The 14,428-nt window shown below is 43.4% G+C and overlaps 1 protein-coding gene across 3 annotated transcripts in view; it reads right to left on the minus strand.

Moving 5' to 3' along the window:
• cd34 (CD34 molecule) overlaps positions 1-2,557 on the minus strand; it is a 95,478-nt gene extending 92,921 nt beyond the window's left edge. For all 3 annotated transcript variants that reach the window (XM_060937346.1, XM_060937344.1, XM_060937345.1), the window contains exon 1: positions 2,387-2,557. In XM_060937346.1, coding sequence (XP_060793329.1) covers positions 2,387-2,477 — 91 coding nt within the window. In that variant the 5' untranslated portion in view covers positions 2,478-2,557. The remainder of the gene's footprint in view (positions 1-2,386) is intronic.
• Positions 2,558-14,428: the final 11,871 nt, after the last annotated feature.

Genomic DNA, 14,428 nt, shown 5'->3' on the forward strand with positions numbered 1-14,428 from the left:
TTCCATCACTATGTTCAGACTGCAACCTGAAACGACCCATATCGGATTTGTTGTGAAATCCAATTTTTTTGTTAGGCTGTTCACATTACCAATTATATGAGACTTGTATGTGATCTCCAATATGAACGGAAAACGGCCCAAAAGTGTCCCACATGCGCAAATTGACACGTAATAAGCACATCTACGTAATACGTAAACAAAAAAAAAGCGCACTCTTCAAGTTTAATGATTTCTTTTTTTTTTGTTTAATTATCTGGTTAGTGTTAAAGTGTGAGGTCTCATGTGTGTTTTTGTTTCTGAACTGAAATGAAAACGTGTAGCCTGGTAACGAGGGTTGACTCCTAAATGTCTCTCTAATTTCTATATAAGTACACTACATGTTACTAGGAAGTAATGGATTTTTAAACTCTATATAGTGCACTCGAGCTTCAGTAGGCAGTCATTTGGGATATGGCCGCTGTATTACCAAACTCTTAATTCAGGCTTAATAATTTGCACATATTTATTTCGTCATATTAATAAACTTTTTCTACATTTTTATAAATATTTATTTAGATTGTTTATAGCCAGCTGAATTCTGCAACTTCTCTCAGCGCTGGCTCAAGGTGCATAAACACCAGTGCAGTTTGCGATGGAGATGAGGCGAGACCTGGCGATGTGGTTTTTGTGGCGGCGGCGGAACTCACACAATAATCTGATTAATGTGGGCAGCAGACTAATGAGACCGAAGGTGTCAAATTACTGGAAATTTCCAGAACAATCTTATAATCTTGTAATACAGGATGGTTTAAGTTATAAATCAGTTATAGAAACTATTTTATTTAATCACGCTAACAGATCAACATCCAGGTCCCTACCAAATCCACCATTAGCTTGATCAATTCTATAAAAGTCTATTTAAATTCTGAAAACTGTACAAATGTTGTTGTTTTCCACCAAAGAGGCGGGATTAGCCAACGCAGAATAGTGACGTTTGTCTCTTGTTGATGACGTGTAGGTCGCATGAATGCGACCTGTCCGGTCAGACTGCAGTCACATGTGAAAATATCGGATATGCATCGGATTTAGGACCACATATCCAAGCGGCCTGGGTCGCATGTGAAAAAATCGGATCTGTGTCGTTCAGATTGTCAATAACAAATCGGATACAGGTCGCATATGGGCAAAAAAATCGGATATGGGTCGTTTCAGGGTGCAGTCTGAACGTAGTCTATGAATTATTGCCAGATCTGTTTTCTTGGTAAAGGCTACCTCATGCTGCCACCAAACTTTACAGAAGCTGTTCCACCGGACGAAGGAAAAAAAAAAAAAAAAACATGTCGAGCATCCAAGCCAGACCTTACCCTGTAATTACCAGTAGCACTGCAAGCTATCCTGCTCTTACCTTCAGTAGAAATGAGCAGGGTAGTGGAGGCTAGACATGACCCTCCACACCACCAAATATGACTGCTACTCAACTGTCACTCTCAAGTATTTAATCCAATCAACAGACATGCAGTCACTCACTCTGTTACAAAACATACACACAATCTCGTCCATCACAATGACTCGTGAAAGGTAAACAGTCATTTCCTTTGGAGGAGCATAAAGTTATGCTCCTCCAAAGGAAATGATCGTTTACCTTTCACGAGTCATTGTGATGGACGAGATTGTGTGTATGTAAGGAATACATACACACAAGGAATAGGAATGACCACATCCTTTGTGTAGCAACAACAAAGATGGTAATAAGTTTTCGTTTAGAACTGGCTTGTTAAGACAAGAAGAAAATGGCTGTGTATTGCCTACTGTTTTATATATTTCCATCTCTCTCTCTCTCTCTCTCTCTCTCTCACACACACACACACACACACACACCTTTTTCTAAACACACGCCTGCCCGGCTCCACCCTATCCATGGATAAACTCCATAATTATGTTCAACGGCGAGTTTCCACTCAGAGCCAGCCTTTTTTGTTTCAACTTCCCGCTACTTTTTAAACCGGCATATTCCAGTTAAATATGTACAAACTCATTAATGTTCTTCTCATGAATGAATGTTCCATTGACAGCACTATGTAAAGTTATAGTCTATCATCAGTTCATCTTATGAGTAACTAACTACGGTAACTAACGAAGTAAATAAATAAATAAATAAAATAGCCGTCTTGGCTGAATCCCACTCTTCGAATAATTTTTGGTTAAATATGAATAAGTTAAATGGTAGAACAAGCTCAAATTAAAACCTCGAGAAACAAAAGAATATGCCTTGTTCAGAAACCGCTCCAAACTTAAGCATGTAGGAATAGAAAACAAACACACAAACAAAAACCAACCAACCAACCAAACAAACAAACAAAAAATCATTTCTCATCAGTATGTACCAAAGAGCTGGGCACAGACTTACTGTAGAACAGCAGAACATAGAAGACTAAAGTTAGAGCCATCCTGCTGCACATCTCCTTCATCCTCCTCATGGCCATCCTGTGTGTGAGCATACTGGAGTGTGTGAGTGTGTGAGAGAGCGTATGGTGGAGAGCTTATGGGTTTCCTGTGACTGAATATGTTCTGCGCAGGACACACTGGCAGGATAAAGCATGGTTTGTACTCTGGTGGTTTTATATGAGGGCCCCCCCGCTCATATTCTGTCATGCTCCACACCCACTCTCTCACTGACTAGAAAGTCCCTCTCTCTGTAAACAAACCCGACCACCACTTTATTCTGTGAGATCTTAAAGAAACAAAAGAGGTGCTTGACTGTAAGTGTTGGAAGTAATTGGTGTTGGAATGTACAGTATTTTCTTCTTGGGTGTTATTTTTGAGTTTTTGCATGAATCATGATATCATCATTATATCATTATACACTCATTATCACCAGACCTCAAACCTGCATCTTCAACTCACTCACACACGAAAACTTAAATCATTTTTGAGCCATGTTATCAAAAATATGTGCATATAGTATTTTTTCATGTCCATTTATTGCATTTTAATAGATACACCTGAGATGCTTGTTAATATTTAACACTCAAACACAAGAATGTACATGTGCAAAATGTATATATATATATATATATATATATATATATACACACACATACATACATGTATATATGTGTGTGTGTGTGTGTGTGTGTGTGTGTGCATGCGCGTGTGAGTGAGTGAGTGAGTGAGTGAGTGAGTGAGCGAGCGAGAGAGAGCGGCTAGAGAACATCTGGAAACAGGGATGTTCTTTATGTTTTCTTGAGAGGACCTCTCACAAAATGGCTTGTTAAACAGATTGGCCAGATAGGATCCCAGAGCAGAGTGCATGAGTCGCCCACAATACTCATTTTCTCTCCTCATTTGTTTAAAGAAGAACACAATGATCTGATCCTCTTACCCAAACTTGTAAACACAAATTAACACTTACACAAAGTTATTCACCCGAATAACACTCACTTGTCCATCATATCCACAATGGCATCAGAATGACTTCACTGGGTTCTGTGTAATCAAATCCCCACATCAGGGAAAGTGATACCTGTTAAAATTTTATAACAGTTATGTTGATTCCTCTTGTTAGTTTCCATCCATCCATCCATCCATCCATTATCTGTAGCCACTTATCCTATCCCAGGCAAGCTGGAGCCTATCCCCGCTGACTATGGGCGAAAGGCGGGGTACACCCTGGACAAGTCACCAGGTAATCACAGGGCTGACACATAGACACAGACAACCATTCACACCTACAGTCAATTTAGAGCCACCAATTAGCCTCACCTGCATGCCTTTGGGGGAAACTGGAGCACCCGGAGGAAACCCACACAGACACGGGGAGAGCATGCAAACTCCACACAGAAAGGCCCTCGTCAGCCGCTGGGCTCAAACCCAGGACCTTCTTGCTATGAGGCGACAGTGCTAACCACTACACCACTGTGCCACCCCTTGTTAGTTCCACTTTTCCAAAAGTTCTCAAGATGTTCCCACATGACATGCTTAAGGTTGATGCTTGCGTCACAAGCCATTGCCATTACTTGAACACAATGATTATAAGTTTGGGCATATTTTTCATTAATACAAAGATTAAGTTGTCAAAAAAAAGGTTTGATTACAGGCTATAAGGCTAATGTTTTGAGAACAACAGAAAGCAAGTTTACAATCTTTAACTTTTAAAAGCAAATGTATTCTTCACATTGTTATGAGTGTATATGAATGTATATGGGTGAGTGTATATGAGTGTATTTGTGTTTATTTGAGTGTATTTGACTGTGTATACGTGTGTATATTTGTGTTTGAATATGTGAGTGTCTATATGTGTGTATCTGAGTAAGTTTATATATATGTATATGATTGAGTGTATATAAGTGTATTTGTGTTTATATGTGTGTATATATGAGTGTACATGTGTGTTTCTGAGTTTGTGTGTGTGTGTGTGTGTGTGTGTGTGTGTGTGTGTGTGTGTGTGTGTGTGTGTGTGTGTGTCACGCTCCCGGGGCTCACCAAACTCTCTGGACTCCACTTCCCACAATCCCACTCACACCCCTGACACTACCACGTGCACCCAATCCACCAATCCAGAGCCACTTCCTAGGAGTGGCTCCCCCAAGTTCTAATTGTTATCACCTGTACCTTTTTGTTTATATCTATATTTATACTCCTCTGTTTGTTTAGTTCTTTGTGAAGTATTGCCTCCACATTTTTCGTGAGCCCACTGAGCGTTTGTATCTGATTGCAGTTCTGTGGATGACCCTTTTTGCCTTCTGGTTTCTTCCCGTTTTGCCTAGCCCTTCTGTTTGTTTGCTCTTTTCTCTCGCTTCCTGGTTTCTCAATCTCTGCCTGTTTCTCAACTCCGATTTGCCTAGCCCTTGTGTTTATTCTGCCTGTGTTTTCCTGATTTCCAGTTCTTGGACTCTCACCCGTTTCATGACCATGATTTGTCTAGCCCTCATTACTCAGTTGGGTTTCCCGGTATCGACCTGGTCTGGTTATTGTACGTTGCCTTCTCTCACTGTGTCTATTAAAACCCTGAGTTTGTTCTTAATCCACGAGCATCTGGTCTGTCATTGCTGCATTACAGAATACTATGTCGACATGCAGACGGCGGATTACACAGTGCGCTTAGCAGTCAAGTTCAAGTCAACTTTATTATCAATAATGCCATATGTCCAGGACATACAGAGAATTGAAATTGCGCTTCCCTCTTATCCGCGGTGCAAACAGTAATAAACATGAAATATAAAACATAGGTAAAAGATATAAACTTTAAAAAAAAGGGGGGGATATATTTACACACACAAGCTAAAGCTATTCTAAGAAAAGACTGTGGCAATCCAGAAAGTATAAATATGGCAAATGTGGCAGTGTGTCAAGGACAGATGCTTGGACAACATCTCCAGCGTTTTGACTCCGTAACCCAGTCCATCCAGAACCTTACTCAGCAGCAGGGTGAGCAGCAAAAACAGTTAGTACAGATCGCCAAAAGCATGAAAGAAATCACAACTCAACTCCAATGACTCAGCCTCCCCAGCAGCCCCAGGGTCACTAACTAGGCTGCTCCCCCCACGGCAGGTACCTGTTCGTTTGTTGGCAGCAAGCCAGATAAATTTGATGGTTCACCGAATCAGTGTAAGGGGTTTTTGTTATAATGTTCTATATTTTTTGTGAATTCCCCGAGAGCTCAGACAAGGCTCGCATCTCTTTTGTTATTTCTTGCCTTATGGGCAAGGCTTTAGACTGGTCTACCGCAGTTTGGCCCATTGTCCAGTTCGACGCTTACAACAATTTCATTCAAGAATTTAACGCTGTTTTCAATCACGCCAATGAGGGTCACTCTCAAGGGGAGTTGCTCACCCGTTTACGTCAGAGTAATCGCTCAGTGTCTGACTACATCTTGGAATTCCGCACTCTGGCGGCTGGGAGTGGTTGGAATGAGCCGGCGTTATTTGTAACATTTTTGCAATGGTTTGAACCCTGACATACTAGTAGAGATGGCATGCAAGGATGACAGCCTAGAGAGGCTAATTTCTCTCACCATTTGCCTGGACCAACCGAAGCACAGGAGAGGTCAGCGTAAATCCCCTACGGCCCCAGCTGCTACACTAGCTCCTCATCGCCCATGTCTACCGCTGACCCAGACTCTTCAGGAGCCAGAAATCCTCAAGCCCATGCAGTGTGACTCCTTCTGTTTGTCTGCAGAGCACTTTGGCATCAACCCCGAGAAAGCACGTGGAGCCTGCTCCACGTGCTAATGTGGTGAGTGCACCCACTAAGGGGTTAGTCTCCCAGTCCTTCCTCCTGCCTGTGACCGTTTACTGCCCTCAGTCTGTCTGTGTGTTTTCAGCATTAATTGATTCCAGAGCTGAGGGGAATTTCATCCACGCCGAGCTGGTGGAACAACTCCAGATTCCTGTGGAGCCGCTGGAGTCGCCACTGAGACTTACGGCTGTCAATGGGGACCCAGTTGGAGAAGGACTTGTTACCCGGGTCATGAAACCCATCAAGATGACTGTCAGTGCTTTGCACTCTGAACAGATTCATTTTTTTGTGTTAAACACTTGTGAGTATGCTATTATTTTAGGTTTGTCTTGGATCAAAAAACATAACCCTGTCATATCCTGGTCTGATTAGGAAATACTCTCATGGTCCAGTTGCTGTTATGATCATTGTCTCATGCTTCCCACAGCCCTGGTATTGTCTACCACTATAGAAAGCCCCAATTACAATGCCATAGTTTCCATACCCCCCGAATATAGTGATTTGCTAGAAGTATTTAGTAAAAAGAATGCTACCAAGCTTCCCCCTCATAGAGAATACGACTGTTCTATCGAGTTACTAGATGGTGCAGTCCCACCTAAATCTAAGGTATACCCACTTACTCAGGCAGAGGAGAAAGCTATGGAGGAGTATATTCAGGAGGCCTTACAACAGGGTTTTATCCATCCTTCTACTTCCCCTGCCATTGCAGGGTTCTTTTTTGTCAGCAAGAAAGATGGGGAATTAGGCCCTGCATTGACTATCGTGGGTTAAACCAAGTCACGAAACCATATTCTTAACCATTGCCCTTAGTTCCCGCAGCACTAGAACAACTTTGTGGAGCCCAAATCTTTACAAAACTTGATTTAAGAAGTGCTTACAACCTAGTAGGAGGGTGACGAATGGAAAACAGCATTTCTCACCATCAGGGGGCACTATGAGTATTTGGTGATGCCCTTTGGTTTACGCAATGCCCCGTCCGTCTTTCAGGCATTCGTAAATGACGTACTCCAGGACATGCTTGGCAAATGTGTCATTGCATACATCGACAATATTTTGATCTACTCCCCAAATCTTGAAACCCATATTCGTCATGTCCGTTCCGTCCTCATGCGTCTGCTTGAGATTCAGTTGTTCGTCAAAGGAGAGAAGTGCGAGTTTCACCTCCCCTCTACCTCCTTCTTAGGTTATGTCATCAGTCCGGAAGGTGTCATTATGGACGATGAGAAAGTGAGAGCCGTAACTAGACAAGACAAAGTTCTTGCCCATCCCTATGTCCATAAAAGAGCTCCAATGTAGAGGTCTGCGCGGGACAGAATTTTCAGTCCTGCTCCCGCCCACTCCCACCCACTCCCGCATTGTGCAGTCCCGCTCCCGCCCGCTCCCGCAAAGAATTATGATTTTCAGTCCCGCTCCCGCCCGCACCTGCCATATTTTGTCCCGCTCCCGCTCGCAAATCCCGCATGATGCAGACGTTCGCGTTATTTCTCACTAAAGTTCTTGTCATTGGCTTGGGGAATTAAACATGCTGAGCTTAGCTGAGCTCTCCACTGACTGATCCTTCACCTAGCGCATGTAGCGAGGGTATGCGTTGCCAGGCAGCATGCGCAGCTGAGGCTTTTACAGAGATACCCAACACACCTACCAAAATCTACAGTGGATATTAAGAATATTGTACATTGCACATAGCTTATATGTCACTCCTCACATTTACATTCTAGGAAATACAAGTAGGCCTATAAGAAATTAATATAATTTAAAGACACAGCGTGATGGTGCCCCGCCCCCTACTTCTGAAGCACTGTGAGCTTCACTAGAGGAGCTCTGCTCTTCTGCCATGATCAGAGATTTCAAATACAGAAGAGCGGAAAGGAATTGGAAACATACGCGAGATTAGACCACATCTGCAAATTTAGGCATCTTAAAATGTTTTTATTAATGCCAAATAAAATATCCAGCACAAATTATATCTGCTAGACATAAATTAATAATTTATAAATTTTATTTTAAACACATTTTTAGTTAGCAGGACTGCAGCTTATCACCTCTCCCGGCTGCTCCCGCATTGTGCACTCCCCCTCCCGCCTGCACCCGCAATAAGCTTTCAAAATTTGTCCCGCGCCGCACTGCTTTGCGTCGGGTCCCGCGGGTCCCGCAGGACTCCCGTGGGAGTGCAGGGCTCTACTCCAATGCTTCCCTTGGTTTGCTAATTTCTACCATCGATTCATTCGTAACTTTAGTAGTCTTGCAGCTCCCCTTACCACCTTGTTGAAGGGCAGTACCAAATGACTCTTGTGGAACCCCCAGGTGCAGGAGGCATTCAAAGCCCTCAAAGTCGCCTTCACCACTGCCCCTATCCTGAAGCATCCTGATCCCACTTGGCCTTTCGTGGTTGAGGTAGATGCCTCTGAGGTGGACACTGGGGCGGTGCTGCCCCAGTGTGTAGGTGACCCCTGTAAACTACATCCCATCACGTTCTACTCTCATAAACTGACCCCTGCCAAACGTAATTATGGTATCAGTGATCGAGAACTGCTGGCTATGAAACTAGCCTTTGAAGAATGGTGCCATTGGCTAGAGGGAGCTACGCATCCCTTCCTCATGTTAACCGATCACAAGAACCTAGAATATTTATGGTCAGGTAAACCACTCAAACCCCATCAGGCCTGGTGGTCCCTCTTCTTTTCCCGGTTCAATTTTTCCATTTCTTATCACCCTGATTCCCGTAACACAAAAGCCAATGCCCTGTCCCGCATATATCCCAGTCCCGAAGCCTCCTCGGAAGCAGTCAATATACTACCCCCATTTGTTGTGGTTGACCCCATTAGATGGAAGTAGATGAAGAAATTGATTGAGAAGAGATAGACAGAAAAGAAGATTGTCCTGTCAGAAGTAAATATGTACCCACTCAATGTAGGGGTAAGTTAATTATGTGGGCTCATTCGTCTCTGTCATCTGGCCATCCAGGTGAGACCCGTACGTACCAGTTATTAGCTGGCTGATATTGGTGGGAGAACATGTTATCTGATATCCATAAGTTTTTTTCTTCGTGCACCACCTATTCCAAATGTAAAACACCCAAAACTCTTCCTGCCGGTAAACTCATGCCCTTGTCAGTCCCTTCTCACCCATGGTCCCATGTAGTAGTAGTAGACTTTGTCACTGACCTTCCCCCCCTCACAGAATTACATGGTCATTCTGACCATTGTGGATAGGTTCTCATGTGGGGTTAGATTTGTTCCTTTCATTAGCCTGCCCACTGCCTTTCAGACAGCTGAGATCCTTTTTAATCATGTGTTTTGTCTATTTGCTATCCCAGAAGACATGGTGTCTGATCGAGGGCCCCAATTCACCTCACACATCTGGTCAGCGTTCTTTGAGAGACTGGGGGTTAATGTCAGCCTTATTTCCGGTTACCACCCCCAGTCTAATGGTCAATGTGAGAGGGTTAACCAGGAACTGGGAAAGTTTTTGAGGCTTAACTGTCATGAGAACCCAGCTGATTGGACAAACTATTTGCCCTGGGCTGAAATAGCCCAAAACTCATTAATCAGCTCTGCTACTGGCCTCACCCCCTTTCAATGCATGCTGGGCTACCAACCTCCCTTAATGCCATGGTTGGCCACACCCTCTGACAACGTGGCCATGGACAGTTGGATGCAACGGAGCGAGCAGGTCTGGGAGCAGACCCACCAGTAGGCCGAGAATGCCCTCCGCTGACACAAGAGGAAGGCAGATCACCATAGAGGGGACACAACTACCTACCTCCCAGGGGACCGGGTGTGGCTGTCGACCTGGGACTTCAGGTTTCCTGAGGGAGGTAGAAAGTTATTACCCAAATACATAGGACCGTTCAAAATTCTCCAGATAATTAATGAAGTTACATATAAATTGGATCTGCCTGTACATTACTGTGTTTCTAACTCTTTTCATTTGTCCCTCTTGAAACCTGTTGTCCCAGGTCCATTGGATGAGGCCACACCTGATGTCACACCCACACCACCGGTGGACATTGAAGGTACCCCAGTGTATGCGGTCCACCGGTTGCTTGACTACAGAAGGAGAGGTGGGATTCTGCATCCGGACTGGGAGGGCTACGGGCCTGAGGAGCGTAGCTGGGTTCCCGCACGAGATATCCTGGATCCAGGGTTGGTGGAGGAGTTCCATCAGTGTCATCCAGAGAAGCCTGCGCCTTGGGCTTGGGGCTGTCCTAGGTGCCATGGGTCCAGCCCCCCTGGCGGTTTGCGCACCAGTGGTCCCAGGGGTCGTCTGCAACGACGACCCTTTGTCCAGCACTGTGGCAGTTCTGAAGGCTCACTCAGGAGTGTTCCTGGCAGCGTGGGTGGTGGTCGTCATGGTCACCCTCGTCCCTCGGCATCCTTGGACTCTGGGGGGGGAGGGTGTACTGTCACATTCCCGGGCTTACCTAACTCTCTGGACTCCACTTCCCACAATCCCACTCACACACCTGACACTACCACATGCATCCAGTCCACCAATCCAGAGCCACTTCCTAGGAGTGGCTCCCCCGAGTTCTAATTCTATGCACTTCCTGGTTCCCGAGTTGTTTGCAACGATTCTTTTTTTCCGTGAGTGTTGGCGTTAATTACAAATCTTTTTTTTTCTACAAATAATTTTCCAGTATCCTCTTCATCTTTATTGTACTGTTGCTTTCCTTTTTGTACTTTCTACTTTCGCTTTCCTTTTTCCATTTTTTCTCTCTTTTTTTGGAAGAACGCCAAGACCGGAAGCTTTTTTTAGTTTTCCCCCCCTCCTCCTGTGTAAAGCCCACAAGCGGAGGCCATCCACATCGGATCTGCTTTAATATCAACAGATCTTCAATTACGGTACATGAATCCTTTCATCATGGCACACCTTCAGCCTGTTCAGTGTGCTGAATGCAGGATGTTTAGTCATTCTTCCTCCATCGCTAGCAATAGCTTTATTTGTGATAAGTGCAGATTAGTTAGCTCTCTGATGGAGAAGATTATAGTGTTAGAAGCGCGTGTCCAGGCTTTAGAGAAGGCCAGTGAGAATGAGAACAGTGTAGTTTCTGTACAGGAAAGTCTGGATGCCCTAGGTGGAGTTAGTAATCCCCCAACTCCGGCATTAGAGTCCTTACAGCGGGGCGAATGGGTGATGACTTGGCAGCATAAGCATAGAGCCAAAGCTACCGCTGAGGCTTGCCCACAGGAGCACCACTCCTCTCTGCATCACGTGTCAAACAGGTTTGCTCTCCTTAGTGATGCACCCACTGAGAAACCTGAAAGAGCTCTGGTTATAGGGGACTATCATGCGGCACATGAAATTAGCTCAGCCTTTAGGGGCTCCAGCAGCTTTAGTCAGGTGTATACTGGGAGCCAAGGCGCCGGATATAGCAGGTAATCTTAGGGTCCTAGGCAAGCACAGGTTCTCAAAGATAGTTATCCATGCAGGAGCTAATGATATATGCCTTCGTCAGTCTGAGGTTACTAAGAGTAACTTTGGAGAAGTGTTTAAATTAGCGAAGGCGATGTCCGATGCTGTAGTATGCTCTGGCCCCTTCCCAATGTGGCGTGGCGATGTAGCTTACAGCAGGTTATGGTCGCTGAGCTGCTGGTTGTCCAGGTGGTGCTCTGAAAACAGTGTGGGCTTTATAGATAATTGGGCTAATTTTGAGGGCACTGCTGGCCTGTTAGGGCAGGACGGTATCCATCCCACTCGGGAAGGTGCTGCTCTCATTTCCTGCAGCATAGGTCATAGTCTCAGAACAGGCCTAGTTAATTTCTGATAATCCAGAGCCAAGGCCAGGGAGCAGACAAACAGGCTAAACCAACTGTCTGCTAGCTGCACAGAGTCGTCACTCAGGGTCCACTACATCGAGACTGTGTCCGTTCCTCGAGCTCAAGAAAAAGGTAGAAATATTCAGAGAGTTTGTTCTAGTAACCTAATCAATATAAAATTAGATCATACTGACTGTACAGCCGCTGCCAGCACCTTTGATCTAAAGGTGGGGCTATTAAGTATTAGATCTTTTACATCTAAAGCGCTAATGGTTAATGAACTCATTACTGATCAGGAGTTTAATGTACTTTGTTTAACAGAAACATGGATTAAGCCAAAAGAATATATAGCATTAAATGAAGCGAGTCCTTCTGGATACAGTTATATACACCAGCCTCGTCTAACTGGCAGAGGAGGAGGCGTCACGGTTATTTATAATGATTATCTAGGTGTAACACAAAAACCTGGTTATAAATTTAATACATTTGAAGTTCTTCATACTAATATAATGTACGTCGCCTCGACAAATAGGTCTACCCAGTTAATTCCGTTACTTATTATTTACAAGCCCCCAAGGCCATATTCTGAGTTTCTTTCTGAATTTGCAGATTTTATCTCAGATCTGGTTATTTCCTTAGACAAAGCTTTAGTTGTCGGAGATTTTAATAATCACTTCAATAACCCAGAAGACCCTTTGAAAACAGCGTTTGTGTCCATTTTAGACTCATTAGGGATTAATCAGAATGTCATAGGACCGACCTATAATGGTGGTCACACTCTCGATCTAATACTAACATTTGGGTTAAACGTAGAAAATATAGTCATACTTCCACAGTCTGAAGTTATCTCCGATCATTATCTCATCTCATTCAAAATATGTCTGAGTAATAATATATGCACCTCACCACGCTATTGTATTAAACGTACATTTACATCAACTACTGCACAGAGCTTTATAAATGATCTCCCACAGTTATCAACTTAGAGTTATCAGCAGAACTCGATCAGGCAACTGAATGCTTAGAGTCAACATTCCGCCATACCTTAGATAATGTGGCTCCTCTTAAAAGGAAAATAGTCAGAGACAAAAATTAGCACCCTGGTATAATCATGACACTCGCACATTAAAACAGACCACTCAAAAATTGGAACATAAATGGCATCAAACAAAATTAGTAGTGTTCAAATTAGCATGGAAGGAGAGCTTCCTGAAGTATAGAAAAGCTCTTAGTCCTGCTAGATCAACATATCTCTCCTCCCTAATAAAAGATAACAAAAATAATCCTAGATTCCTATTTAATACTGAAGCAAAATTAACCAGGAATAAGTCCACTATAGACACATGCACACCTGTAGTATGTAGTAGCAACGATTTCATGAATTTTTTTAATGAAAAAATTGAGAATATCAGACAAAAAATTCAAACTACTAATTTAAGGTCAGACAATGTAAGTGACCCTGTAGTTAACAATATAACTGTATCAGATCATCAATTAGAATGTTTTACTTCCCTAAAAGAAACTGAATTACTTTCATTAATCTCGGCATCAAAAGCCTCACCTTGTGTACGAGATCCCTTACCTACACAGTGTTGGTTTTGGCAGCCATTTTTGATTTAGTTTTAGTCTTAGTCTTTTGGAAAAATGCTTATTAGTTTTAGTCACATTTTAGTCAATTCTATCCTTGATAGTTTTGGTCTAGTTTTAGTCGATGAAAACTAAAAGGGTTTTAGTCCAGTTTTAGTCATTCATTTTAGTCGAAAAAATAATTACTTTAAAACATTAAATTAGGTCAATACAGAGATAGGAAATTGTACTCGAGGTTGACAGGTTGTGCATAATACTCTCTACAAAAACGCTGTCTAGTGCGCATGCTCTCTACAGAAACGCTGTCTTGTGCGCATGCTCTCTACATAATCACTGTCTAGTGCACATGCTCTCTACAGAAACGCTGTCTAGTGCACATGCTCTCTACAGAAACACTGTCTAGTGCGCATGCTCTCTACAGAAACGCTGTCTAGTGCGCATGCTCTCTACAGAAACGCTGTCTAGTGTGCATGCTCTCTACTGAAACGCTGTCTAGTGCGCATGCTCCATTGTTCACAGACTCGTGTTTCTGCCTCCGTTTAACATGTCGCAATGCTCTGATAGAGCACAAACATGTCATGATGAACACACAACTAGAAGATGACCACGCTGTCCGTTAATGTAAATATGATGGCTAAATGTGCTGCTAACGTTAGCGTAGCCAGGTGTGCTGCTGCTCATTTAGACATATTAAGGCACAGCAACAGGTCTGAAAAGCTACATTTCCCTCCATATGTTTCACAGTAACTCAAATATGGGTTAATATATGTCAAAGCATTCAGTTGCTGTCCCACCAATAATCCCTGCAAGACAAGTTTTACTCATGACATGTTAAGCGAATTTAAGTTAGCTTAACCAAGCCAACT

This window comes from Neoarius graeffei, chromosome 13 (genome assembly GCF_027579695.1).
Source record: "Neoarius graeffei isolate fNeoGra1 chromosome 13, fNeoGra1.pri, whole genome shotgun sequence".
NCBI classification, from domain to species: Eukaryota; Metazoa; Chordata; class Actinopteri; order Siluriformes; family Ariidae; genus Neoarius; species Neoarius graeffei.